Below are 27,499 nucleotides of genomic sequence, written 5' to 3' on the forward strand. Positions count from 1 at the left end.
TCCCAGGACCCTGGGATCATGACCTGAGCCAAAGGCAGAGGCTTTAACCCACTGAGCCACCCAGGCGCCCCTTGTTTGTTTTTAAAGTACATTTATTTTTTAGTAATCTCTACACCTAGGGTGGGACTCGAATTCATTACCCCAAGATCACAAGTCAAGCCCTCTTCCAACTAAGCCAGCCAGATGCCCACTCCTGTATGTTTTGTTTTGTTTTAAATGAAAACTTTTTATTTAAAAAATTTTACACTTACAGACAAGAGATGCACCAATTATGAACATTTTGCCACATTTGCTTTTGCTTGTGTTCTCTCTTTCTAACACACACACACATTTTATTATTATTTCAATTTTGCTGGGCTATTTGAAAGTAAGCTGTGGACATTATGACTCCCCCCCCAATACTCCAGTGTATGCCTTCTAAGAACTAGAACCTTCACTGACATAAGCCACAGGTGTGTGTGTGTGCGTGTTTGAATATAATGGAATCGGAGCAGCTGGGGAGAACTTAAAGAGGTCATTTGGCTCCTTCCCCTGCCTCTTGCAGATAAATGCCTACAGTAAATGACTGTTTTCCAGGAGTGATAAACCCAGATTTCCACAGGGACCAGGCCTGTGACACTTCTGAGGACGCGTACTGGTGGCCCACCTAGAGAACATAACCCGATCTGCCGGCCAAGTCTGTCCCTCGGGTCATCAGTTTTGAGCCCTGGATCTGTCCTCACGGCTCCCACGGGGTGGAGCTTCTGGTGTTCTTGGGCAGCACCTTGTTACACTCAAGTTCACCCGGAAGTCTCCGGAAATCCTCGGCCAGGTTTCTTGGAGGTGGAGCTGCACAGGGGTGAGGGTGGGGTCCCACGGCCACGACTTCCTAGGATTCTGGGGAAGTTGCCTGACCCGGTGCTCCTGTTTTCCTCCTCGGTAGACTCAAAGCAGGCGCCTTCCTCCCCGGGCGGGCGGTCGTCAGGTGTCAGCAGGTAAGGATATTTGAAGCGCTGAGGGCAGAGCCAAACCCTTGCACAGCTACTTGCGGCCGCGCCCCCCTGCAGCCTGCCGGTGGGCATGCGGTGAGAGTGAGCTGCGGGGCGATTCCCGGAGGAGCTGTGGGTTCCCAGCCAGGTCAGGTAGTCTGCCGACTCTCTGTCTTGCTGTCCTGCGTCCGGGTCCGACCCGCGGCCCGGGCCTCCTGCTCCTGGGGGAGCCGCTGCTGGAATGCTGTGTGGCCCAGGGCTAGTTGCTGAATGTCCCGGGATGTCTCCTTGTGTGTGGGACGGAGAGAACGCGGTGCCCGCCCCCCAACAAGGGGCTGCTGCAAGGAGTAAAGAGGTCCGTGGGGACAGAGTTTGAGCACAGAGAGTGCTGGCCAGGAGCGGGGGTGGGGGGTGCCCCTCCAGAGCTGCCACCTTCCCCAGCTGTGCTCTCTGTGCCTGCTCCTCAAGTCCGTGTCCCCAACCCACCCCCCCCCACCGGCACCCCGCGGGCACGACTGCAAAAGCAGGGGGAGCTGCAGGCTCCCCACTGAGCAAGGAGTCCAATGCGGGACTCGATCCTAGGACTCTGGGATCGTGACCTGAGCCGAGGGCATCCTCTTAACTGACTGAGCCACCCAGGCTCCCCTCTGGGAACAGTTTTAACAGTGAGGTCATGTTGCAACGGGGGGTCCTGGTCGGGGGGCCGTGGCAGGCAGAGAGGATGGAGAGGCTCCCAGAGGCAGGACAGACTGACTGACTGGCAGAGAGCTGGGCATGGCCGGTCTGCGGCGGCTGGGCCTGGAGCTGGGCCTGGAGTGGACGGGTGGGCAGTGGGCTGACTGCTGCAAGAGGAGGAAGTCAGAGCAAGGGCTGGGGCGTGACCGAAGCGGGGAGCGTGCTTGGGATGTCGTGAGGCACCTAATAGGAATGTCTCCAACCTGAGGAAGCAAGATAGCTGAACATTTTAGGGCAAAAGAGGAAGCAACTGGTAAAGGACAGGATGAAGATGCTGAGCCGGAGGCACGTGTGTCCAGAACAAGAACCAAGACTGAGGGGCTTACAAGTACACTTAGCAAGGTGAGCGCTCAGTGGTGTCTATAACCGGTGGGAAGAAAGAGCCAAGACTGCAGCTCCAAGACACCAAGAGGGGTCAGCTTTCTTAAGGAAGGGAATTTTTTGTGTCTTAGAGGCTGAGAGGGACAAGAAGGGAGGGATGTCCGGACTTCTAGCATGTACACGGGCAGGGTCTGCCACGGCAGTGCCCCCACCAAGGCTGTGCCTCCCTCCCCGATTCATAGAGGAAGCCCGGACCCCACGCTGTTTGGAGGTGGGCCTCTGGGAAGTGATGAGGTTTAGGTGTGATCTTGAGAGTGGCACCCCACGATGGATTAGGGCCCTTCAAAAAGAAGACAGAGACCCAGAGTGGGCTCACCGTCTGCCGTGTGAGGACACAGAGAACGGGGTCGTCGCAAGCCGGGGTTCTCAGCAGACACGGACCCTGACGACGTCTTGGCCTTGGACTCGGCAGCCTCTGCAACGGTGCGCAACGGTGCAAGGCTTTCCTCCGCCCAGGCTGTGGCGTGGAGCTCTGCTGCCCGCGCTGCCCCGGCACGTGGGTGGGGGGTGGTCAGCGGTGGTGCCCAAACCAGCGGCGTCTGTTCAGGGACATAGCGGTGCGTCTCAGGGCTCTTCCGCTGAGATGATGTGCGCATGTGGTTTAGAGCTCGAGGCAAGAGATGGCAGATGGGTAGAGTGAGCAGAGTGGAAAGTTAAGGGGCCCCGAATCTAGGATGGGGCAAATGGCCATTTTGAAGGGTTGACGGAGCAGCCGGGTGTAGAGGAAATGACCGCTAGACGCAGGGTTGTAGGCGTGCAGGCGCGTTCTTGAGTTCTGTGTCGCTCTTTAGGCCACTGTGGACTCGTCCGCCCTAGAAGCTTTGCCTTTTCCTCTTTAGTCAATCAGGCCTTCGTGTTTTAGGGGTAGAGGAAGAAGCAGCTTGGTTCTAGCTGGATTCACTCAGAAAAGGCAAAGAGGGCGAGTGGTCCTTCAAAGGGGAACTGAAGGGGAGAGAGAGAACTTTCTAGGCAGAAGGAAGGACCTGCCACCCTCTGACTCAGAGCAACCTGCTGCTGCTGCTGCTGCTGGTGGGACCTGGGCGCACACTGAGCACCAGCACCAGCACCCCCGCCCCCGGGGAGCCAGGCCCACCCACAGCCACGTGTGCTCCCCTCTCTCTGGTCCTACAGAAACTTCCTTGACCCCGTGTCCCCTCCAGTCATCCCTTCCTCCCTCTCACGTCATGCATCCACCCCCCAGACCCACAGCAATCTGGTTTCTGCACTGCCTTCGACAGCAGCTTCCCTCATCAAAAAAAATCACCACTGATTGCTTTCCTAAACCCAAAGGGCGCTTCTCAGAACTCGCTCGAAGTCTCAGCAGCACGTGACACAAGATGCCGCCCACTTTTCCCCATGTCTTTCCTCACTCCCTGGACCCGGCCCTCGGCGGATCCGTGGAGTTCTCGCCTAGCGCTCTGGCACCTCCCCTCTGTGTCTAAGGCCGGCCCTTGGACCCCTGGGTCAGGGCCGGGCTCTGGAAGCTTCTTCACTGGACCCTTGGCTGGTCTCTTCCCGCCAGCACATTCTTCTCAGGGGAGCCCTTGTGCTGCTGTGGCTTTGTTCCCAGAGCTGTCCCTGGCCAGACCTTCTTCCGAATCACAGTGTGGCAGGTGTCCTGTCTCAGGGGAGGTCGGGCCCTACCCCCAGCTAGCGCTGTAGCCCTTCCCCTGTCCTGGGCTCAGTTCACTCTGGTTTGCAGTTTCTCAGACAGGCACCGGGGGCATCGATGACCTTGCTGACCCAGCGCAGAGCAATTCTTCTCTCGCCGCACCTCTCTCCTCACACGCTGACTCTGATGCCAGCGGTTCCTCGCCATTTCCAGTAAGAGGGGGTACTAGTAATGTTCTAGTACTGTTAAAATGTTCTAGTAACCATATTAAAAAAAAAGATAAAAGAGAAACAGGGAAAATTAATTGTAACACTATGTTTTATACAACCCCATTGTCTAAAATAGAGTCATTTCAACGTGTCAGTTGAAAAATGATCAGTGAGATATTTGACATTTTTTTTGTATTCGGTTTTTTGAAATCTGTGTGTATTTTACACTTACAGCCTGTTTTCACTTGGACTGATCACATGCCCGGTGGTTGCTGGTCAGATGGAGGTGGGGGCCACTGTCCCACACACGTGCCTGCAAGAGCTTCTGGTCCCCGTCATGCAGGGGATGCTTCTCTGATGCACATAGACCTAGAAGGTTACAGAGGGTCTAGATCTGTGAATACTGACCAAGTCATGCTTTCGTCGGTGCCTCATTAACCCTTGGTTCTAACGTGCACAGTAGGGGTCTGATGTTCAATGATCTATTTACTACACTGCTGTTCGCCAGATTCATGGGACATCTTTGGGGACTTCTTGGAAGTGGCGTCTTACAGGATGCTTCAGCGTCTCGTCCACTTGCACGTTCACGTCCTGCCTTCATGAGGGACGGGGGCGTGGAAAGCAGTGCACGGGTGTCAGGACCGCGGCGGTCCGGCAGGCAGGGAACAGGAAGCCATGACATGTTCACCGGGCCCTCATTTAAGATGAAGGGAGACCAATAAATGAAAATTAATCCCATTCTCCGCAGTTACTGACTTTCGGTTTTCCTATTTTTTTTTTTTAAAGATTTTATTTATTTATTTGACAGGCAGAGATCACAAGGAGGCAGAGAGGCAGGCAGAGAGAGAGAGAGAGAGGGAAGCAGGCTCCCTGCTGAGCAGAGAGCCCGATGTGGGACTCGATCCCAGGACCCTGAGATCATGACCTGAGCCGAAGGCAGCGGCTTAACCCACTGAGCCACCCAGGCGCCCCGGGTTTTCCTATTGATACGCATCCTTCAGCCTCTGTAAGTGAAGAACCCGGACGTTCTTCTTTAAAAGGTTTTCTCAGTAAAATAGTGACTGAATATACACCACCGAAACTATCCAGAATGGTAAAGAAATGACTTCAGTGAATATTTGTGAAATTAAGTACACGTCCCGGTACTGCAACTTTAATTTTAGTAATTTTAAGTGGAAATATTTGATAATCTATTGCAAACCCGGTCTTAGCATCTAGAGAATACCGAATGTAATTCATACTCTTCTTAGGCTATTTGATGAATTAAATTACATTATTACAGGGGTCAGGGGAGTAACTAATATTTATGGGGAGCTACTCAAGAGCTATGTTTTGTATTATGGTAGTTCGTATTATTTTACTCTGAGGCCATGCCCAGCCCCCTTCTAAGTATTTGAAGGAAGATGCTGTGTTTTCCCCACCAGGTCCGCCTCCGTAGCCAGAGATTAGCCTGCCTGGCCTTGAGCTGGGATCTGACTCTAGCAATCGGACACTAGAGGCCACGCTTCTAAGTACTCTGCCACGAATGTGCACTTCAGCACAGACCTCTGTCCCCACTTTACAGACGCAGAAACTGAGGTGCAAAAGAGTTAACTAACTTAAAACTCGCCTAGTAAGTGGCTGGCATTTCTTTTTCCTACCCCACCCCCCTTTCTGTTTTCTAGAACTTTCTGGGTTTTGGCTCAGGCAGGGCTTGCATTTGCTAATCAATACAAGCACTTATTTCTTCTCCCTTTGGTTTGCTTGGCTGCCTTTTCCTTTTCCTGGAAAGTATCTCCTGTCCTGACAAAGCTTGCGTATCGAGTGCACTGTTTGCTGGGCGACCTCCGCCCTGAAGTTTCGAGGGACACCGGGCATGCTTTTCCAAGTTTGTATTCTGAAACTTCTGACCATTTTTCCTTGCAGAGAGATCGGCACAATCATCAGGTCACTAGGCTGCTGCCCGAGTGAAGGAGAGCTCCATGACCTGATTGCAGAGGTGAGTTGGGGGGGGGGGGCAAGGCTGCGGGGGGGGGGCTCTCTGCTCCCCCTTGCTCCTTGTAGCTAAAAACCCTTACCTGCAACTGGGCAGCTCCTAAACTAATGCGTGTGCTTGGCGAAGACATTGGGGCTGCTTTGCGGATTGGCCCGGCAAACGTTCTGAAACAATATCAGATCTGCAAGAAATGGCTTTGACCCAGCAATGGAACGGCTCAAGTAAGGAGCCCGCCTTAGACATTATCTACACTCTTTAAAATGAATTATGAAGACGGATACCTGGGGGGCTCAGTCCAGTTAAACATCAGACTCTTGGTTTTGGCTCAGGTCCTCATCGCAGGGTCATGGGATCGAGCCCCGCGTTGGGCTCTGGACTCTGCAGGGAGTCTTCTGATCCCCCGCCCTCTGGCCCTCCCCCTTCTCATCCTCTCTTTCTCTCTCTCTCAAATAAATAAATAAAATCTTTAAAAAAATAAAATTAGTTGGAGAAAGGCCAACAGATTGAGGGGACTAACTCTCTGCCAAGAGAACACTGACAGGTAAAAAGGAATGGATTGAAGAAAGTCATCTCAGAGGGGAGAGAGGGAAGTAGAGACCAGAGAAAATTTATGTTTATTGGGGGAGAATAAAACTAACTTTTAGAACAAGTAGTACACATATAATAATAATAGATAAGATAATAAGATAGTAAAATAATAAGAACGAACCTGACATGGACTGAACCGTCCAAGAATTGTAAAAATGGTTATTTGTAAGAGTGTCGATGAGTTTCTGGAGAGAATGATCCCATAAAGCAGTGAGATCAGAGAGCTTCATGCCCTGTTTGGTTTTCCAGAAAAGTGTCTGGTCTCACGTCATGCAGCTTTCGGTTCGACAAAGCAGAAGCCAGAAGGGGACAAAGCTACCTGGGCCCCCACCAGGAGACGAATCTGTTCAGAACTGCTAATCTAAGCGTGTGGGTTTAGATGGAGGCCAGGCTTCAAGCAGGAGGAGACAGGAGGCAGGCAAGGAAGTGGGATTTGGTAGAGTTTTGTGCCTAATTGGGCATCGACTCGAGATGAGTCACCTAACCTCTGTGTCAGTTTTTCCACGATGATCCTCCCTCAAAGAGAAATGAAATGATGTATTAGAAGACGTGTTTTAAATCCTAAAGCACTATATAGAGTTAAGGAGTAGAAGATGGAAAGATGGCTCTGTTGTTGCCTGTGTATTAGCATCTCTGTAACTAAAAGGCAGGACCGATTTTTCATTAGCATTTAAAACTATTCAGTAAAGCACAGAATATTTACATTGTTTTTCCATTTTGGGGTCCAATAAAGCTATTTTTACTCAGAGGAGAAAAACCTTATTTTTTTCCCCGAGTTGGTCCTTATTTTAAAAAAAGGTGTTGGGGCACCTGGGTGGCTCAGTTGCATAAGTGGCTGCCTTCGGCTCAGGTCATGATCCCAGAGTCCTGGGATCGAGCCCTACATCAGGCTCTCTGCTCAGCAGAGAGCCTGCTTCTCCCTCTTCCTCTGCCTGCTGCTCTGCCTACTTGTGGTCTCTCTCTATCTCTCTAATAAGTAAATAAAATCTTTAAAAATGAAAAAGGTGTTGATCACTGCTCGACAGTGTTTATCAACAAAGCTAGAATTTGTGCTAGGGAAAGAGGAAAGTTGGTGCTGTGGAGCAGATAGGAGCAGGAAGGTGAATTTACAGTGAAATCGTAATTAGTGCATACAATTCAGTAGGGTAAGTGGAGCAGCAAGGAAAAATGCCTCTGGAAGGATAGAAAAGTAGAACCTGTAGAGCCCAATTCCTTCTGTCTGTTTTACTCAGCCATCCACAACCTCTGGGCCAAACCCCACCCACCACCTGTTTTTATAAAGTTTTATCGAAACACAGCCAAACTCATTTATTTACATCTTGTCTCTGGCTGTGTTCTCACTACAAGAGTGGAGTTGAGTCCTTGTGATAGACAGAAACTCTATGGTTTCCGTATAGTTACTGTCTGGTCCTTGGCAGAAGAAGTTTGCCAACTCTTGATCTGAAAGTTTTTCTGGCAAAGTAGAACAAACACCGCATCTCAGGTATCTGAATCCCAAAGCCACCACTTAACAGCTGTGCAGGCTTGGCCGAGTAGCTGAACCTTTCAAAGCCTGGTTTCCGCAGCCACAGGAGGAATGCAACAACAGCAAATTGTTTCTTTATGAGGATTAAATGTGGTAACTGTGAGGATTCACGTGTTACTTGGTGGGCACCCAAGGCATATTTGGTTTTGCTTGCTCTGTAGGTGGCTGTCTACCAGAGTGACGCCACGGGTTTGGGCAGTTGATCATAGTAAGTGCTCGGGTCCCAACGTTTTACTTTGTCTTTGGCCCTTCCTTAGGTATATTGACGCAACCTTGGAAAATTACACACATTTAGAGCAGCTGGATCAGTAGAGATCACTGCGCTGTCGAAGCCCTATACACATTTTGCTTTATGCACATAAATTGTCCTTGTGTATAATTTATTCAAATCAGAGCGATATGCACAAGAACTTTGGGGCATGACTCTCTTTTTTGTGGTTTCCCAAGTGACTGAGGGGAACAAAGCACATAGATATTTATAGGTATTGAATACATCTAGAAAATCGAAGCTCGAGGGACGAATGTCCTATTGCTGAGTGCTCTGCGGTAGTTTCAGAAATGAAACGATTTCTGCTTTTTTTGCTTTATAATGCAATAACGTGACAATGCTCTAAAATTCAGTAAAACATCAAAACCTCTGAGCAGGTGTCCAGTCACCATTTGCTTGAGTTTTAGTCCAAGTACATACTAACCCTCAGCCCCTCACTTGGGAAGAGCGGTATGAAATCTGACGTTGCTCTTGAAATAGATCATTTAAAATCACTCAGCATTGATCCTACCACTTCATATTCTACAATTACCAACTTGCCCCAGATAATCTTGGCACATTTGGAATATCACGAAACTCGACAGCTGCGACGGGTTAATACCCACATTTTATTGACAGACAGGTTACCAAACAATTCTTCCTTTACTAAGAAGGCCTGTCCTTCCAGGATCTTCTGTGTGGGAGCCGGGAGCACAGGACGGTGTCTCAGTACCAGTGGGAAGGGCGTGGAGAGGTCAAGAGCCTTTGAAGGTCAAACCTAAGTGGAATTGTGGAGAATTTAAAGTATTTGGAAAGGAGAACTAAAAGAACTTAGGAAAATAAGACCTATGTGAGTGAGATTTTGACATTATACAGTGATTTTTTTTTAAGTTCAATTCATCAGAAAGGTATAAAGATTTTAAATGTCTGTGTACCTAATAACAGAGCTTCAAATGACATGAAGCAAAAATGGGCAGATGAAAGGAAGAAATAGATAACTCCTTTATCATAGAAGAACTTCTAACAACCTTCTCTAAATAACTGATAGAACAACTACATAAAATGTCAGCAAAGACGTAGAAGATCAACTGTCAGTCACTGTGGCCTATTTATAGGACATACACCCACAGATGCAAAATACGTGTTCTAAGTATACATGGATACTTCAATAGGATGGATTAAGTGCTGGACCATAAAACAAGTCTCAGTAAATTTTAAAAAATTAAAATCATATAGGACATGTTCTCTGATTTTAAAGAATTAAGGGCACCTGGGTGATTCAGTCAGTTAAGTGTCTGACTCTTGATTCCAGCTCAAGTCATGATCTCAGGTTCATGAGATTGAGCCCCATGTCGGTCTCAGTGCTCAGTGTGGAGCCTGCCTAAGACTCTCTCTCTCCCTCTCCCTCTGTCTCTCCCCACTGTTCCTGCTCTCTTTTTCTCTCTAAAAAAGTAAATTAAAAAAATTTAAAAAATTAAAGAAGTGATCAAGTCAGCAATCAATTGAGAATAAGATAATTAGGAAATCCTCACATATTTGAAATTAAGCAACCTACTTTAAAAAAAAATTTATTTATTTGACAGAGATCACAAGTAGGCAAAGAGGCAGGCAGAGAGAGAGGAAGGGAAGCAGGCTCCCTGCTGAGCAGAGGGCCTGATGTGGGGCTCAATCCCAGGACCCTGGGATTGTGACCTGAGCCGAAGACAGAGGCTTTTTATTTTTAACCCACTGAGCCACCCAGGCTAAGCCACCTAAGCAGCCTACTTCTAAATAATTTACAAATCAAAGAAGAAATCACAGGGGGAATTATTTTTCCCTGAATGTTCATAAAAATACAGGATGTCAGACTTTGTGGGATACAGGTAAGCAGTGCTTAGAGACCCATTTAAAACTTTAAATGTTTATACTAGAAAAGAAAAAAAAAAAAGACCTAAAACTAATTATCTAAATTCTCATCTTAACAAGCTGGAAAAAAAAAAGAGCAACATAAACCCAGGATAAATGGAAGAAAGAAAATTATGAAGAGCAAAAATCAGTGAAATAGAAAATAGAGAAAATCACTGAAAGCAAAAAACTAGTCTTTTCCAATAAAATTGATAAACCTCTAGCTAAGGTGATCAAGACATATCACCAACCTCAAGATTAAAGGAGGGTTTATCATTATCCTTCAGACATTTTAAAAGCTAATAAAGGAACAACTTCATGCTAATAAATGGGGCAACTTAGATGAAATGACAAATTCCCCGAGACACACAAATTACCAAAACTGACCCAAGAAAATCTGGAGAATTTGAATAGCTCCCTATCAATGATGAAAATTAAATTTATATCTAATAACTTTCCCATAAAGGAAACTAGAAGTTCAGATGGCTTTTCTAGCAAATTCTCTCAAATATTTATGGCAGAAATAGTACCAGTTCTACACAAAACTTGTTTTGGAAATGTCACAGGAGATAACACTTTCCAGTCAAGCATTACTCTAATATTCAAACCAGGCAATCATATTATAAAAAAGAACAGACCTTACTGACATAGTTGTAAAACATCCTCATAAGATTTTACCAAATCAATTTCCAGCGACATGTTAAAAAGAATAATACATTATGAGCAAGTGGAGTTTATTTCAGGAATTGAAGTTTGGCTCACGTCAATCAATGTGCTTTGTTATTTATTACATCAACAGAACAAAGTAGATAACCCGTATGATCATTTCAGTAAATATAGGAAAAGCTTTTGAAAAAAATTCAATACCCATCGAAGAGAAAAATACTCAGCAAATGAGGAATAAAAGGAATTTGTCAAGCTGCCCAAGGGCAGCTACAAAAATTCAAGCCTAAACTCCTACTCAGTGTTTTCTATCTAAAATCATGAACAAGGCACAGATGCCTGCATTCACCACTCCTATTCACCATTTACTTGAAATTCTAGCTGGTACAATAAGGTAAGAAAAAATAATAAAAAGAAAAGAAAAACTGAAAAAAAAAAAAAACCTGAAACTCTTTCTGTTTCAGACAAGATTTTTCATGTAGGAAATCCAGAGAGATTTACCAAAAAGTTGCTAGAACTAATATGTGAATTTAGCCAGATCACAGGCTACAAGGTCAACATGAAAAAATAAATTGTATTCTATACTTAGAAATCAACAATAAGAAAAATGAAATTAAGTAAATGCCATTTAAAGAGCATAAAAGTAGAATAATGAATAAATTTAACAAAATGAAGGCAAAACTTAACCAAAAGAGCAAACACTATAGAGAGAAATTAAGAGTTAAACAGATAGATATATATGTTTGTGGATTACAAAATAACATTAAGAGGGCAGTTCTTTGATTAATAGATTAAGTACATTCTTAATCAAAATCATAAGAGGCTTTTTTGAAGAAGTTTATGAGCTGATTCAGAAATTTGCATGGAAAAGCAAAGGAGCTAGAATAAACAGAATAATTTTGGAAAATCAAGGCCAGGGCGGACTGTTACGACCTGATTGCAAGATTTACCATGACACCACAGTAATCTTGACAGTGTGACATTTGTGTACTGACAGACCTATAACCAATGGAACAAACCAGAGGATCCAGACATAGAAGCACACTTCTGTCTTCAACAGAGGGGCCAAAGTAACACAACAAAGAAAGGATCATCATTTCTATAAATCTGAATAGAAAGAAAACAAACTTCAGCACTCTTTTACTCCACACATAAAGTGGATCATAGACCTGAATAGATGAGCTAAAACGATAAACTTCTGGAAGAAGACAGAGAGAAAACCATGTGATGTTGGGTTAGCCAAACATTTCTTAGGTAAGACACAAAAAGCATGAACCATTAAAAAAAAAAATCACAACAAATAATGATTTCCTTCATCAATATTAGAAAATTTTACCCAAAATGACACAGTTAAAAACCAAACAAACAAATGCAGATCAAAGATTGGGGGAAAATATTTGCAAATAATTTCTTTGACATTGTATCCAGAATACAGTAACATCTATTTTAACTAATATTAGGAAGGCAACAACCCTATTTTTAAGCTGGCCAAAGATTTAAATAGACATTTCACAAAGGAGAATGTATTAATGGCCAAAAAGCACATAAGAAATGATGAACATCTCTACCCACTGGGGAGCTGAAAGTGTTACTACACAACCATGAGAATGGCTACAGTTTTAAATTCTGAAATATTAAACGCTGGTAAGGATTTAGAACAGCTATAATTCACACATCACTGGTGGAAATATCACTTTGGAAAATGGTGCCAGTGTCTTATAATGATAAACATACACTTATTCTACAACCTGGCAATCCCACTGATAACTATCCAAGAAAAATGAAAGTCTACGCCCACGTGAGATTTGTAACCAAATGTTCTTGATAGTGCTAATCATAATAGCCCAAAACTGAAAATAACCCAAATGTCCATTGACTGGGGAATGGATAGATAAATACTTTGGACTACTACTCTACTCAGTGATAAAAAGGAACAAAATACAATACACACGTGACATGGATGAATTTCATCAAGAACGTGTTGAGCAAGAGAAGTCAGACGTGGGACTTCTGGGAAGATGGCAGAGTAGGAGGACCTCAAGCTAAGCTTGTCTCGCAGATACGAGGTAACACGCGTATCTGTGTAAACAACTCAGAAAATGACCCAAAGACGGTAGAACAGACTCTCCTTAGCTGGACAGCAGAGGCCACACCCAAGAGGGTAGGAAGGATGGATACCTTGTCGAGAGCCAAATGGAGCTGTGGGACTGACCCTGGGGAGGGAGCAGACCCCACCCTTGGGAGCCCAGGTACGGGGACCCGGGTGAGGAAGATGAATCCCCATAGCATGGCGTTTTGAAAACCGGAGACTGTAAAATTGGACTTGAAAAAGATCATCCGTTGTACTCTGTACTGACTCTGAACCCTGCCTTCAGATGAAAAGCTGACCCCTTCTCACTGCTTCCATACCCACCACCTTGGTCCAAGCCACTGTCCCATCTCCCTGAACTATCATGGCGGCCTTTGAACTCTCTTCTCCTGCACTTGAGCCCCTGCAGTCTACTCTTCACACGATGGGCAAAAGGATGCTTTTAAAAGAAGTTAAATCAGAGCTCACCACTCCGCTCCTTAGAACCGTGCTGCTGAGGTGCCCAGCTCACTCAGGAGAAAAGCCCAAAGTAGTGTCACTTACCACAGCTGACAAGGCCCTAACTGGTCAGGCCTATCACTTCCTGCCATTGTCCCTGATCACATACTGGCCTCCCTGCTGGCTCCCACTATGTCCCGCTTACTTCTCTCCAAGTCTTTGTTCTTGCCTTTACCCCTGCTCTGGGCTGCTCGTCCTCCAAGTACCCACAGCACTTGGAGACCTGATGTTCTAGATCTGGGCCAGAGTGAGTCCTAATGTGGCAAGAAGGCATCTCAGAGATGACGTTGCTGTCCTGAACTGCCCCATGTCTCACCTGTGTCTATGACTCTCTATCCTTGGAGATTTGATACTAGGTAAGATCTCTGATTCTGGCCAATCTGATTTGACAGTACAAACCTTTGTGTTTTGTCGGTAGTGTTCAACATAATCTGTAATTACCAATTTACTTCTGTCTTAAAATTTGCTTCTGTCATTAAAAAAAAAAAAAACAACTCTTGGAAGGCATGGAGTTTACACTTTGTACGTCAGCACTGAGGACAAAGACTGACATATTGGGGTTCAAGGACCTGCTCTACCATGTCCTGGGGGCCCAAGCAGTATTCTGGTTATAATTACGTTTCTTACGCTCTCTCTTCTTGCTCTTGCGAAAACTAGTATCAGAATAGTGGAAAATTCATGCTTGCAAAGCACCGCAGACAGAAATGAGAGAAGAGTTTTACAATAGGTCTGATTCATGCACTCAAAAATCCTGTTTCCAGTAAATAAAAGTAATTAAAAACCGTCTGTGAGCTGGTAATCATTCATTCATCAAATAATTATCAAGCATTTACCATGTGCCAGGTACCAGGCATTTAGAGACACAAGGAAACTGAAAAAACAAACAAACAAACAAACAAACATCCTATTTTGGCTCAAGATAGTCAAAATTGTGAACATCAAATATTTAAATACATAGGCATTTAAATATTTAGGATTGCATTCAGTCCTGTTCATTCAGCAGAATGAAGAAACTCACCCACAAATGAACGTCCAGTTGCATTTTCTGTGGTCAGTGATTTAATGGTAAATGAATGGTGGTGAGAAGCCTCCATGTGGTCAGTACTGCTTGGTAGCCGGCCAAAACAAAATAATGGTTCTACTGAGTCATTTCATCTTGGATGAAAAATGTCAGACCACACCAGACATAACCACAAGTCCCAAAGATCCCAAATCACAGTTTCTCGGTATTTTTAATTGGTTAAGTAGTCTCAGAGATTTTGTCTTTGAAACGCCAGAAAGAACTGCCTAATTAGTAGAACAACATCGGTATTACCCACATGCTTTGTCCATCCGTCTGAACTGTAACTGCGTCACCCTGGTTCCAGAGGAGCCCTGAGATGTCACAGCATTCAGAACCCAACTGTGCCAAGCTTCTTAGAAGAATGGGAGGGACAGTGTGGGGGTGATGACGTTCTGATATTGAAGTAGCTGGTGATGTGACGTATTGTTGTCTGTTACTTTTCCTCAGGACTCCGGCGTTGGAGAAGGTGGGAGGAGGGAGTAGGTCGTTCTAATTTGTGCTAATATTCAATGCTATCAAAGAACTGTAGACCGATTGGGGCGCCTTGGTGGCTCAGTCGGTTAGGTGGCTTGATTTAGGTTAGGTGACTCTTGATTTAGGCTCAGGTGGTGATCTCGGGGTCCTGGGATTGAGCTCTGCACTCAGCAGGGAGCCTGCTTGTCCCTCTCCTTCTGCTCCTCCTCTCTCACTCAAATAAATAAAATCTTTTTAAAAATAAAGAAAGAAATAAGCACTGTAGATCAAGAGGTACTTTGGAGATTGCTACTAGCCGAGACTTCTGATGCAAATAGGTAAGTGGGGGGAGGGGTGTTGAGGAGATTGTGTTGTACAAGGAAAATATCTGTAATTAGAAGAAAACCACTAAATGGTGCCAAAGCAGTGATTAGTAGCAGGAAATAAAACCCAGGGAAATCTGTAAAAGTGGCTTTCCCTTTCTTACATAAATACATAGTACTTATGAATAAATGTATTTCATAATTTTATGTAAAATAGCCATAACAGGAGACTAATAAAAGTTTTTATCTCAAATTTTTATTATAATAAAGTAATATATATAGGAAATTTTTAGGGAAATAGAGAAAAATCCTTTCCAATAATGCATCATCATAATGTGATCATTATAATATTTTATTGCATTTCCTTCCATATTCTTTTCCTGTGCATGTTTTCAACTTGACCATAATCTTATCGTACAGTTAGTTTAGCAGGAAGCTCTTGATTTCTTCCCCCACAAGAGGATAAAATAGGGAAATTAATGGCTTGATTGTCACCGATTCCCCCATAGCTTCAAGGTGTAGAAACTCACATTTGGAGGGGACGTTATCAGTGGTCTGGTTTAGTCACCTGTTGCTTCTTAGCATCTCCAATGGTCCAGCCAAGAGATGATTCAAACTTTTTTTTTTATATTATAGTGATAAGAAACCTGAAAAACCTGAAAAAAATCACACATCTTCATTTTTTTAGAACAGCCTCTGAAATGTTTGTAGTAAATAAATTTTCTAAAGTAGGTGACTTTTTAAATTTCCCATTTGGGGGCACCTGGGTGTCTCCATCAATTAGGCATTGGACTCTTGATTTAGGCTCAGGTCACGATCTCAGGGTCCTGAGATCGAGCCCCCTGTCTGGCTCTGCACTGCGTGTGGAGTCTGCTTAAGATTCTCTCTCCCTTTCCCTCTGCCTGTCCTTTCTCATGCTTGCTCTCTCTCTCTCTCTGAAAAAAAAAAAAAATTCTTCATTTGTTAAGGTAATTTTTGGGGGCAAATGCCAATGAACCTTTGTTATTATTTTATTCCATCCAAGATGGAGAAATAGTTTCTAAATTGTCCTGTTTTCATTTTGAAACATGACTTACGCCAAAATTTGAATGTGTTATTTAGAGTCTAACTTGAAATATCTCATGGCTTTTTTTTTTTTTTTTTTTAACTGCAAACAGGTAAAAAATGTTATGTCTATCTTATTTGGTGACCTGGAACTAGTTGAAATGTAGGTGCTTTATAAACCATCTTAACTACTGATATTATCTGGTGTTTGTGAAGCATGAAATAGTTCAATCTCTTGACTGAGGGTTGTGTCACTGGGGAGAAATGAATTTTCACTGTGTGTTTTATTGCATCTACTCAGTGACTTTGGCATTAAAATAAATAATGCTTTAATGAGAAAAAGGATGGCCTGATGATTTCCCTGTGAGATTGGAGGTAAAGACCTCTGGGCCGTGGTCCCATCAAAACGCCTGACCCAATCACGGACAAGGTGGGCACTTCACCTCCCTGTGCCCGACTTCCTGCAGAAGCCAAAACAGATTAAGAAAATGGAGTTTTGCCAAAGTGGACTGAGAAACAGTACTTGCCTCAGGCTTTGAGACTTAGATATATGTTGATCTTTTAAGAAATCCCACACCGTGTGCATTTACTAAGCCTTCTTCATGCCAGGAAGCGGGGGGAGGGGCAAGAGACTGGGGGGGTCTGCTGCCGAGGCTACTTGCCAATTATTACCTCCTTTGCAGCACCTTATCTCTCCTGGTGGCTGAAGCAAGCGAGACCATAACTTACTTTGCCTTGCTCCTGTTGGCGGTAACCAGATCTATTGGTCTGGCTTGGTTTTGTCTTCTGAAGAGGAGGGATGTGTTTGGTGGCTGGTTGGTACGACCCCCCCACCCCCATCAGTCAGTCCAAAGAGGCACCAAGGGAGACAGCGGAGGGGGAGGGCATGCCCTGTCCTCTAGGCCGGGGGCGGGGCCAGGCACAAGGTGTTAGATCTGTCCAGAAAGGGAGTACGTTCTCCCCACGCGGGCAGTGGCATTTGCAGACAGATGGCAGGACCAGACTTCTGTACAAGCAAGTTAGGGCCCCCCGGGTGAGTCAAGGAGGTTGTGTTGGAGATTTCAGCCCCAGAGATTGATTCTTTTAGGAGGAGGTGTGATAGAGATAGAGAGAGAGAGAGAGAACCAGGCGTGTGTGCGCTGTTGCTAGAAAGCATCATAATCGTAGCAAGAGACTCGTGGTTCACGGGACCTCGTGTCCCGTCACACGTGAACTTCACAGCGGCTGTGGCGCGTAGACCTGCTGCTCTCCCTGTCACAGAGGAGGATGCGAGGGGAGCAGGTTAGTTAAACGGTTCTTTGTCTCACATGGTGACTGTATTGGGGTATTTTTCCATGAGAAAGGCAACGCCTATTTTTTTTTTTTTTAATTCCCCAATACAGAAGAGAAGTGGGTGTTCCCAGGGCTTGCTGGAGTGGAGAAATGGCCACGAATTCTCAGTCTTTTCCAACATGTCCGCTATTACCTGGGGGTGTTTCTTGAGTTCATTTCATTATTAGTCGTTAATTAAGTTTTCTCTCAGAGAAAGCAGGTCTGAGCTGCATTCTTTTCTGTGTATCAACTCTTGTAAAATCAGTTCTGAATTTCCAGTATCTTTGTTAATCTCCAGTTGGTGAGTGTAGAGACATAAGCTTGATAGCGATTCAAAGTCTTTGGGTTACAGTGAGTCGTGCACGCTTAAAATATATATGTGTGCGTATATATGTACATATATGTATGTGTATGCCTCTGTGTGTATGTGGGTGTGTATGTGTACCTGTGTGTGTTTGGTTGGGCTGCTATAACGGAGTACCACTAACAATAGCTTGAACAATAGGAATTGATGAACTGACATTTCTGGAGGTTAGAAGTACAAAGTCAAGGCATGGGCGGGGTTGGTTCCTTCTGGTGTCTGTGAGGGAAGGATCTGTTCCAGGCCTTTCTCCATGACTTGTAGACAGCTGTCTTCATGCTCACATGGCTTTCTCCCTGTGTTCATGTCTGTGTTCAAATTCCCCCTTTTTATAAGGACGCCAGTCATATTGGATTTGGGCCCACCCTACTGACCTCATTTTAACTTGATCACGTCTGTAAATTCCCTCTCTTCAAATAAATCACATTCTGAGGTACTGGGGGTTGGGACATCAATATATGAATTTGGGGAGGATGCACTCAACCCATAACTCACTCTCTCTCCCTATATCTATGTATATATCCCCCTTCTACATATACACACACATAAACACACACGCGAATATAGTTCGATATGTGCTATATTTCTATTAAATCTTAATGACATATTTTCATTAAAATGACATATTTTAATATGTGGGCCTAATAATCATAGAGCCATTGTTGCATAACATTTCTGGCAAGTAGTGTTTTTGTCTAGTCTTACTATGGCCTCATAAAGTTGACTAATTTGTCTGCAGCAGAAATAATAGAATCACATCTTATCCTTCCCTGTCTCCAGTCTTGTTTCCAGATGCTCAGAATCTTGTCTCCTTGTGATGATAGAGGAATTACCATATTTTTAAAATGACTTTTTAAAAAAAGATTTTATTTGTTTGTCAAAGAGAGAAGAGAGCACAAGCAGGGGGAGCAGCAGGCAGAGGGAGAGCCTGACGCAGGACTTGATCCCAGGACTCTGAGATTGTGACCCGAACCAAAGGCAGATGCTTAACCATGTGTCCCTAAAAATGACTTTTAGAAAAACAAATAGAATCCAAATAGAGCATGGAGTTTAGTAGATTCTAATATATTTATATCACTTCATTAATTGTGACAACAAACAATAAAGTTGTACCATGGTGATCTAAGGGTTAACAACAGAGAAAACTGGGTAGGCGGTATGGTGGGAATTCTGCACTGTCTTTGCAACTTTTCTTTTTCTTTCTTTTTTTTTTTTTTTACAACTTTTCTAAATCTAAATCTGAATCTAAAACTATTCTAAAATAAAATGGTTATTTTTTTTTAAAAAGATTTTATTTATTTATTTGACAGACAGAGATCACAAGTAGGCAGAGAGGCAGGCAGAGAGAGAGGAGGAAGCAGGCTCCTGGCCAAGCAGGGAGCCCAATGCAGGGCTCGATCAGAGGACCTGGGTTCATGACCTGAGCCGAAGGCAGAGGCTTTAACCCACTGAGCCACCCAGGCCCCCCAAAAGGTTAAATACTAAGAAACCTTTTATGATATAAAATATCTTTACGTATATATTAAACAGGTTACTAACATGGTAGCAAGAATGGTCATATAGTTTTATTGTGTTTATGCCATTGCCTATCTTTTCATACAGAGGAAGGAATTAGATGTGGCCTCTAGAGGACAGTGTTGGGTCATAGAAAGATTTTCAGGTCTGCCTGAGATGAAGATGGATTTACTTATTTTTCTTCTTCCTTTGTAACCACAAGCCTTCTGTGGATTCATTATTCCTCTTTGACTTTCAAAAAAAGTCAGAGAGCATGTATGCCTCCTCAGCTATCCTGATCAGCTGGAGATCTGCTTTCACTTGCTGTTTTTGTGCCGTTCAGGCTCTTCACAAACAGACGGGGCCAGAATGCTTGCCATGTTCACCCCTGCGTTCAGAGCACTGGGGGCTCGTGGAAGTCCTGTGGGAGCCCGGGGACCACTACGGGGCACACACGACATGCTGCGAATTTTCGCATGGTGGAGAGAGTGCTAGAGAGGTGACTTCCCTTTGGAAACACTACAGACCGTTTGTAGATGGATGAAGATGCTCATAAAACACCGGGGGTGGGGGGTTCGATTTCTCAAGGTCAAGACTGTTCGCTCTGCAGTGATTTGTTGGGGGTGGGGGTGGGGGTAGAGAAGGAAACAAACCATTCGTCTAGCTTCCGAAACCCATTTCTGGAGTCATCAGCATAGAAACTCTCCATTTTAATTTAAAAATTATCCCTCAACGATGAAATCTGTTACACTGAAAAGAAATTAAATAAAAATAAAAATAAAAATTATCCCTCCAAAGGTCATCTCATGGGATTGACATTTTATTTTTAAGAGGCTCCAGGGGTAGGTAGGTTACAGAGTGTGACTCAAGCACATCAGGGCTGGATGAACATTAATTTGCAAAATCTTGCCTTGTAATAGAGACGGCTGAAACAATGGTTCGAGGATTGATGGGCTCAGAGATTGTGGAGGACCATTCTGTCATTCGATGGATGACAATTTCTCTCCATAGTGGAGTCTGAGGGCTCCCCTTATGCTAGGTGAGGACATCCAATATAAACACTGAAAAAGAGTCATTTGGACAACAGCATGTTCCACTTAGCGGCAACTTACAGATTTCTTGTTTTTTTCTCAAAGAATAAATCTGCTAAAAGGTCCACTGTTGAATTGGGATAGATGAGCCTTTTAATAGAAACTTTGAAAGGGAGTGGAAATTTACAGCTCCTTGTAAATAGCCTGACATGAACGTTCAGATCAATAGTGTTTTATTCGGCCACACCATCGAAGCCGAACCAAAGGGCAGGAGTCTCTCCTGCTCATCTAATAGTGCTCAGTAGCAAAATTTCTTTCTCAGGTCTAGTGTTCTCTTATTTAGTGGTAGTATAACAAAGTTCCCTTAACTGTGTAGGCGTTTAGTAACTATCACAGTGATTTGATAGGTATTTTGGTCCTTGAGATATGATTGGTTCTCTAACCTCGTCCCCCACCTTAAAAGATTTATTTATTTATTTGAGAGAGAGAGAGAAAGAGCTTGAGAGGGGAGAAGGTCAGAGGGAGAAGCAGACTCCCCGTGGAGCTGGGAGGCCGATGTGGGACTCGATCCTGGGACTCTGGGATCATGACCTGAGCCGAAGGCAGCCGCCCAACCAACTGAGCCACTCGGGTGCCCTCGAACCAGGTCCCTTATCCCATGTTCCTTATCACAGGAGAACGTCACTCCATCCCATTTGTGCAAGTCCGAATCCTTGACCACTCTCTTTCTCATTCTTGCCCAGAAGAGATGCAGCACCAGGTTTTATTGCCTTTTCTTTTTTAAGGTTTATAATTTTTTTTGAGAGAGAGAGAGAGAAAGACAGTATGCGCACATGACCAGGTGGAGGGGCAGGGGAAAGGGAGAGAGAGAGAGAAAATCTCCGACAGACTCCCCATTGAGTGTGGAGCCCCACACAGGGCCCAATCTCATGATGCTGAGATATAGTCTGAGCCGAAGCCAGGAGTCAGACGCTTAACTCTAAGCCATCCAGGCACCCTTGGGTCCGATTGCTTTTACTTCTTAAATATTTCTTGAAACCGTCCGCTTCTCCCTCATGGCCACCGCTCTAATCCAGGCTCCCTCACAGCTGCCGAGCCCACTGCAGAAGCCACCTCACCCACAAACAGTGTGATCTTTTACACACACACACCTACCAGACCTTCAGGGATCTCCTGATGTTCTTAGGATAACAGCCGAAGTCACTTTCGTGGACCAAAAGACACTGCAAGGTCTTGGTGTCTTTCTCTCCTTCCAGCCTCATCTGGAAACAGTCTCCTCCTGGCTCGCTATGCACACCCTCCCCCCAGGCTTCTGGCCTCCAAGGGCACTCAGGCTCCTCTACCTGGGTTCTTGTCCCTACTGGCTTCTACGCACATCTTGTAAATCAGCTCCAGTGCCTTTCCTGATCTGGCCTAGAACTTTCCTTCGCTCTACACTCTGATAGACCCATGTGCTGTCACTTCACTGTGTTTATAATTAGACACTCAGCTCTGTTGTTTTTTGGTTTATCTGTGTCTCTACTACCAAATAAAAACTGTGAGCAGAGATCAGGCCCCAAAATGTTCATTATCAAATCCCTAGCACTTGGCTTAGGGAAATGGTGTTGCTCAATACACTTGAAGTAATCAGTGGCTATTTTTTACTGAGTGTTTAGGTAGAGGAAGAAGAACCCACCGGATACATTCGATATGAGAAGTTTCTTCCAGTGATGACCGAAGTACTGCTGGAAAGAAGGTAAGAAAGTACATGTAATTGTCAAGTTGAAGCAGTGATGAGAATTATGTTGATTTCAAAACACTTGGCTTTTTCACTCTGTGTATTATACTCAGCCAAATATTTATCCTGGGATCGCTTCCCTCTGACTTTTCGCTATACTTCTGAACTTCCAGGTGAAGTGTGCTTAGAAATATCAACCACGAGGCGTCTGGGTGGCTCAGTGGGTAAAAGCCTCTGCCTTCGGCTCAGGTCATGATCCCAGCGTCCTGGGATCGAGCCCCGATCAGGCTCTCTGCTCAGTGGGGAGCCTGTTTCCTCTTCTCTCTCTCTCTCTGCCTGCCTCTCTCTCTGTCAAATAAATAGATAAAAATCTTAAAAAAAAAAATCAACCATGTTTGTATTAATCTCATAAACAAAGTGTGATCACAGAGCAAAAAGGCCACACAAGGCACAAATCAACAACGTATTTATTATCTTCTATTGTGAGCTCTCAGTGAGAATTCACCCTAATTCTTTTTCTAAGGAACGTGTAGTGTTAGTTTACCACAGTTGGTTTATTATAGAAACTTTGTTTCCAAATATTTTCATAATGATGAGAAAGGCTAATAGATATCTTCATGTAGGCCAGTGAATTTGAACTCAGTATCTTCTGTGGGTGTGGAGTGCTTTCAACTTCCAGAAATTTCTTTAACTTCTAGAAATCCAAACATGTTTCAATGAGGGAAGTTATTATCCTTGCATATCAGTAGGCTTTATTTCATTTTATGTGATCATTTATTGTGTAGAGACTGAGCTAAATACTGTGGTGTTTCTCCTTTTACCGCATGATTAGATACAGACCCATTCCAGAAGATACCCTTCTTCGAGCGTTTGAGGTGTGTAAGCTCCAGATTTTACATATATTTATAGGAAAAATTCATCCTGTAGAACTTATTCACCAAGCAAAAAATAGAATATCTACCCTTCTTTTCTCTTAGGTGTTAGATCCATCTAAACGTGGATTTCTGACTAGGGAAGAACTGATCAAGTATATGACTGAAGAAGGTACGAGGCATTTATTTTGCATTTTATAACTGTGACTTATTTAAGTGATTAATAATTTAACAACAATTATGGAAAAACTCTAGGAACACCTTTAAATCAATCATTCAGTTTCAAAGAGTTATTTATGGTTCCTATTATTTTGGTATTGGAGTGGTTTCTGTTTTGCGGGGTAAGTGGACAAAGGGTAGGTTAAAGAAAGATTGATTTTTGCCTTATAGCATTTTACAACATATAAAGATTCTGCTGTAAATTGAGGTCACTCCATTCAGTTAGAGTATTTTTCAGAATAAAAGCTATGCCACTTGGAAAACATGAGCTGTCAATCAGTAGAAATCAATGCCTATTACTAGATTGAAGATTTGAATTGGATTATATAAAAATTCCTTTTTGAAGAGCTTTTCAGCTGATGAACTTACAGATAATACAGCCTCCATTGAATGGAATCCACACAAAAACTTACAGCTTTTTCTGCTGGTGGAACTCTGTATTCGCTTTGACCTTGACCTATAGACGCACACACGGAGCCGTCGTATTGGCTGAGCTCTCTGGGCTCTCTGGGCCGCCATGTTTCCTGGAGGCGCTCGCTCTCTGCTTTGCCTGATGTGTTTGTTTTCCCTGAATGTCAGTGGCCTACTGGGCGTTCTCTTGAAACCGTGCCCCTCTTGGTCACCTCCCCAGTCTCCATCCTCTGTTCAGTTCACTGGTTTCCAGATCGAGCCCAGTGTGATTCAGAGTCGCGATCGCTTGAGGCGGAATCAAAAGTGCAGCTAATTGTGAGGAAGGGAGGCGAACACCACGTCCACCTGCGTCGCTGGCCGACCACGTTGGCCTCACCCACCGCGATGTGGGGCTACGGACAACGAGGGCAAGAGTGACATGGCCGTCACAGCCGCCACCAAGCCCTGGGACGCTGTAACAAATGTCTTAGGGGTTCACGTTGATGGGAAGGGAATGGCTTTCAAAGCGTCAGCCTCTTAATCCTATAGATTAATTAAGGGGAGTGAATCCTGGATTATATGAGGCAATGTGAATTTAGTCGAAATGGCCAGAAAGAGTTCATTGTCATTAATAGGGTGACCTGCCGTGTGGAGGTGGGGGGCACTAAGGGCAGTGGGAGGGACTCAAATCTCCATTTCTCCAGGATGTTAGACTGGGGGAATCAAAGGTGACGGGAGACAATTCACAGCGCAAGACAGTGGGTTCTCGGGACGGTAGGCTTCATGTGGGTGAGTTACTGGGAGCAGGGCTGAAGTCTTACACGTTCCAGCGCCCGTCCGGTCTGTCTCAGCAAGTCTGTGTTGAATGAATGAATGAATGAATGAGCAGATGAGCGAAGAATATGTGAAGGGGTCGATGGAGAGAGACGCCCTTGATCACACAGTGTGAACAGTAGCGGGGAGCTGGGGTGAGTGTGATACTGTGATATCCTGGAGTCTGTGAGGGGAGAGGACCCAGAGGTCTCGCTGGCAGCCAGCAAGAGACAAATCTGGGGATGTGTGTGGACGGGCCCATTGAAGCCTGGGCCCGGGGGGCTGGAAGTCTCCATGTGGGCACCGCAGATGCCTTGTAGGGTGCTAGGCCCATGGGCCTCATGGTGCAGGAGGGGGTGTTGGACAGAAAGAAGTGATAGCCACAGCAGGACCGTGTGCAGCAGGACCCATGGGTCTCGGTGAGTCACGGAGTGCGGGGGACAGAGGTGGGCACTGGGCCTGGAGTGACGGGTCTTTGACCTTGGTGATGGGATCGAGGTGGTGCTGCAGACTGACAGAGAAATCAGGAGCGGGCTGCCGTGGATACAGCGTGGCTGTTCACCATCTCCACACATTCTGAGGTTGGGATGATGCCTTCTGAATGCCCAGGATGTCACGTGACGAAGGTGGCAAATCACATGGACTCAGATTCCTACAAGTTGTCCAGGCGTGTGTATGGTGTCAGACAGTATTTAGGAACAGGGAAGATCTCAAAAAAAAAAAAATTTTTTTTAAACAAACGCACATTACCACCCACATGCCATGCAGCGTTCTAAGTGATCTTTCAATAATAACATTTCTCGTGCTCATAACGACCACATTCAGTAGGCACTGTTATTATCACTTCATTGTACAGACAGGAGTACTGAGGCTCAGAGAGTCGAAGTGACTCGCCCAGCTTTTAAACCCAGGCAGTCCGCCTTCCAGGACTGTGCTCTTAATCATTAAGCTAGTCTCCTTCCAACCTTAATCAAATACTGCGTATCTCCTTCCTTGCCCAAGGAAGCGGCGTGGCTGCCTTCTGGATTTTACTGTGAGCAAGGCCTTGTTCTGAGCAGTCGAGTGTGGCCCCTGAGTTCATGGACCTTGAGCTGGTCGGCGGCATCCAGATCCCAGCTCTGCCTCTCTCTGGCAGCGGAGGAAGCAGCCTCGCATCTGTGTGCTGGTGTCCTCTGCTCCTTCTTTTTCTTTTTAAGATTTATTTATTTATTTGAGAGAGAGAGCAGCAGCGGGGGCGGGGCAGCAGGGGGAGAGGGAGAAGCAGACTCTCCACTGAGCAGGGAGACCGATGCGGGTCTTCTGTGGGACTCGATCTTACGACCCCGAGATCTTGACCTGAGCTGAAATCAGGAGTCGGATGCTTAACAGGCTGAGCCTCCCAGGTGCCGCTGGTGTCCTCTTCTGTAAGTGGGGTAGCAGTTCTTTCTTCTAATGAGGTGGCTGGGCTGTTAACTTAGTGAACGTATCTGAAGCACGCACAGGTCAGTATCTGGAACACAGCCATTCTCAAGAAATGCTTGTTACTAACATACTTTTAAGGACTTCCATGGTGCCCCTCAGAATTCACTGGCAGTGGATTTAGCCGGGTATAAGAGAGATTCAGAATTGTCTCCGTAGGTTCTGTAGGCATTCTTTTCTTAGGATGTAAGGACGGTTTCAAGGACTCGACACACTCCCCTTGTTTGATCATCTGTCATCGTTGTCATCACGTCACGATCCCATGTGAATAACTGCTGTGGTACGAGCTGACTTCCAGCCTAGAAAGGATTGTTCATGGGGCAGGTGGCAAGCTCAGAAGGTGAGCGATCCACAGACCTTGGTAACTCACCTGCTCAGAGAAGACTCTTTGGGGGGAAAGCAGCGATTTGGATGTTTCTGTATTTTTACTTCATATCAGGACAAAATTCTTTTTTATGTGCTTGATGGCATTTCCAACATTCTTCTGGAGTTTGCTTCTCATCTTGGTGAAACCGATGTCCGCGATGATCCTCCGCTGCTCTCTGAATCTGGCGAAAGCTACAGATTTTCTGGGCCGCTTCTGGTTCCGTTTGACAGCAACACTAGGCCAAAGCTGTGACAAAGAGGGCCCTCTAGACAGGGCGGGAAAATGGCATCTGTCCCTGGGCTCAGCTGGCGTCATGAAGCGGCCAGACCTGGTTAGGGGATATTCGGAGATACGGTGGTTGCTGTTCGAGCCACCGCCCTTCAGCAATTTTGCATTGAGACCGGACGGTCCCATCCTCACACCCTTGCGAACATAATGATAAGACGCCCTAGAAAACTGGGACTTCGGGTGAATCCTTAGGCAATCCCAATAGCCTTAATTCAAAGAACCAGCCTTGTTCAGAATGTCTTAATGTTCTGCTGGGTTGGCTCAACTGATCGATTTCATAGCTTGTTTGAGCTACAACATCCACAAGGTAAACAAGTCCCAAACCTGCCAGGGGCACAGCAGCCCACTCTTGGGATCTCCGGACTGGGTTGACACGCTGACCCCAGGGCCCCGGGGAGGGGAGCCAGCAGCCCAGCGGGGACCTGGGCAGCTCCAGGGCAATGAAGTTGGCTGAGAGAAGGAGAAAGAAAATGATCAGAAGATTGTCAGTGATGGAAACTCTCTTCTTGTCCTTCCCAGGTGAGCCTTTTTCTCAGGAAGAAATGGAAGAAATGCTGTCTGCTGCCGTTGACCCAGAATCGAATTCCATTCATTACAAGGACTACATAGCCATGATGGTGGTGGACGAGAGCTAGGCACCCTGGAGACTCACCGAACGGACGGCTGTAGAGATGGCCTGTCCTCGTTAATTTCACATCGTATAATTAATGCCCAGTGACAACTACTTTGCAATACTTTAGATTGTAAAGATGAACACAAATTTATTTGGTGTGTTTAGCTTTATGGAATGACCAATGGCTAATTATTTTAAAGCTTATTCTTAAAAACATCTTAACATTATCTGTGGATTGTTGTGGATTGTCTACAATAAAACCCCAGTGACCTTCAAATCCATTATGCTGACAAAATGAAGAACGACCA

The 27,499-nt window shown here is 45.1% G+C and overlaps 1 protein-coding gene across 3 annotated transcripts in view; it reads left to right on the forward strand.

Moving 5' to 3' along the window:
- Nucleotides 1-27,499, forward strand: part of DRC8 (dynein regulatory complex subunit 8) — a 144,512-nt gene that overhangs the window by 82,175 nt on the left and 34,838 nt on the right. The window contains exons 3-7 of one of the 3 annotated variants that reach the window (XM_082702363.1): nucleotides 5,811-5,883; nucleotides 22,110-22,189; nucleotides 23,004-23,046; nucleotides 23,149-23,215; nucleotides 27,098-27,468. In XM_082702363.1, the coding sequence (XP_082558489.1) occupies nucleotides 5,811-5,883; nucleotides 22,110-22,189; nucleotides 23,004-23,046; nucleotides 23,149-23,215; nucleotides 27,098-27,213 (379 nt within the window). In that variant the 3' untranslated portion in view covers nucleotides 27,214-27,468. Of the gene's footprint in view, nucleotides 1-5,810; nucleotides 5,884-22,109; nucleotides 22,190-23,003; nucleotides 23,047-23,148; nucleotides 23,216-27,097; nucleotides 27,469-27,499 lie in introns of those variants that run through there. The other 2 variants (XM_082702365.1, XM_082702364.1) reach the window with 2 other exon arrangements.

This window comes from Mustela nivalis (genome assembly GCF_964662115.1).
Source record: "Mustela nivalis genome assembly, chromosome: 16".
Lineage (NCBI taxonomy): Eukaryota > Metazoa > Chordata > Mammalia > Carnivora > Mustelidae > Mustela > Mustela nivalis.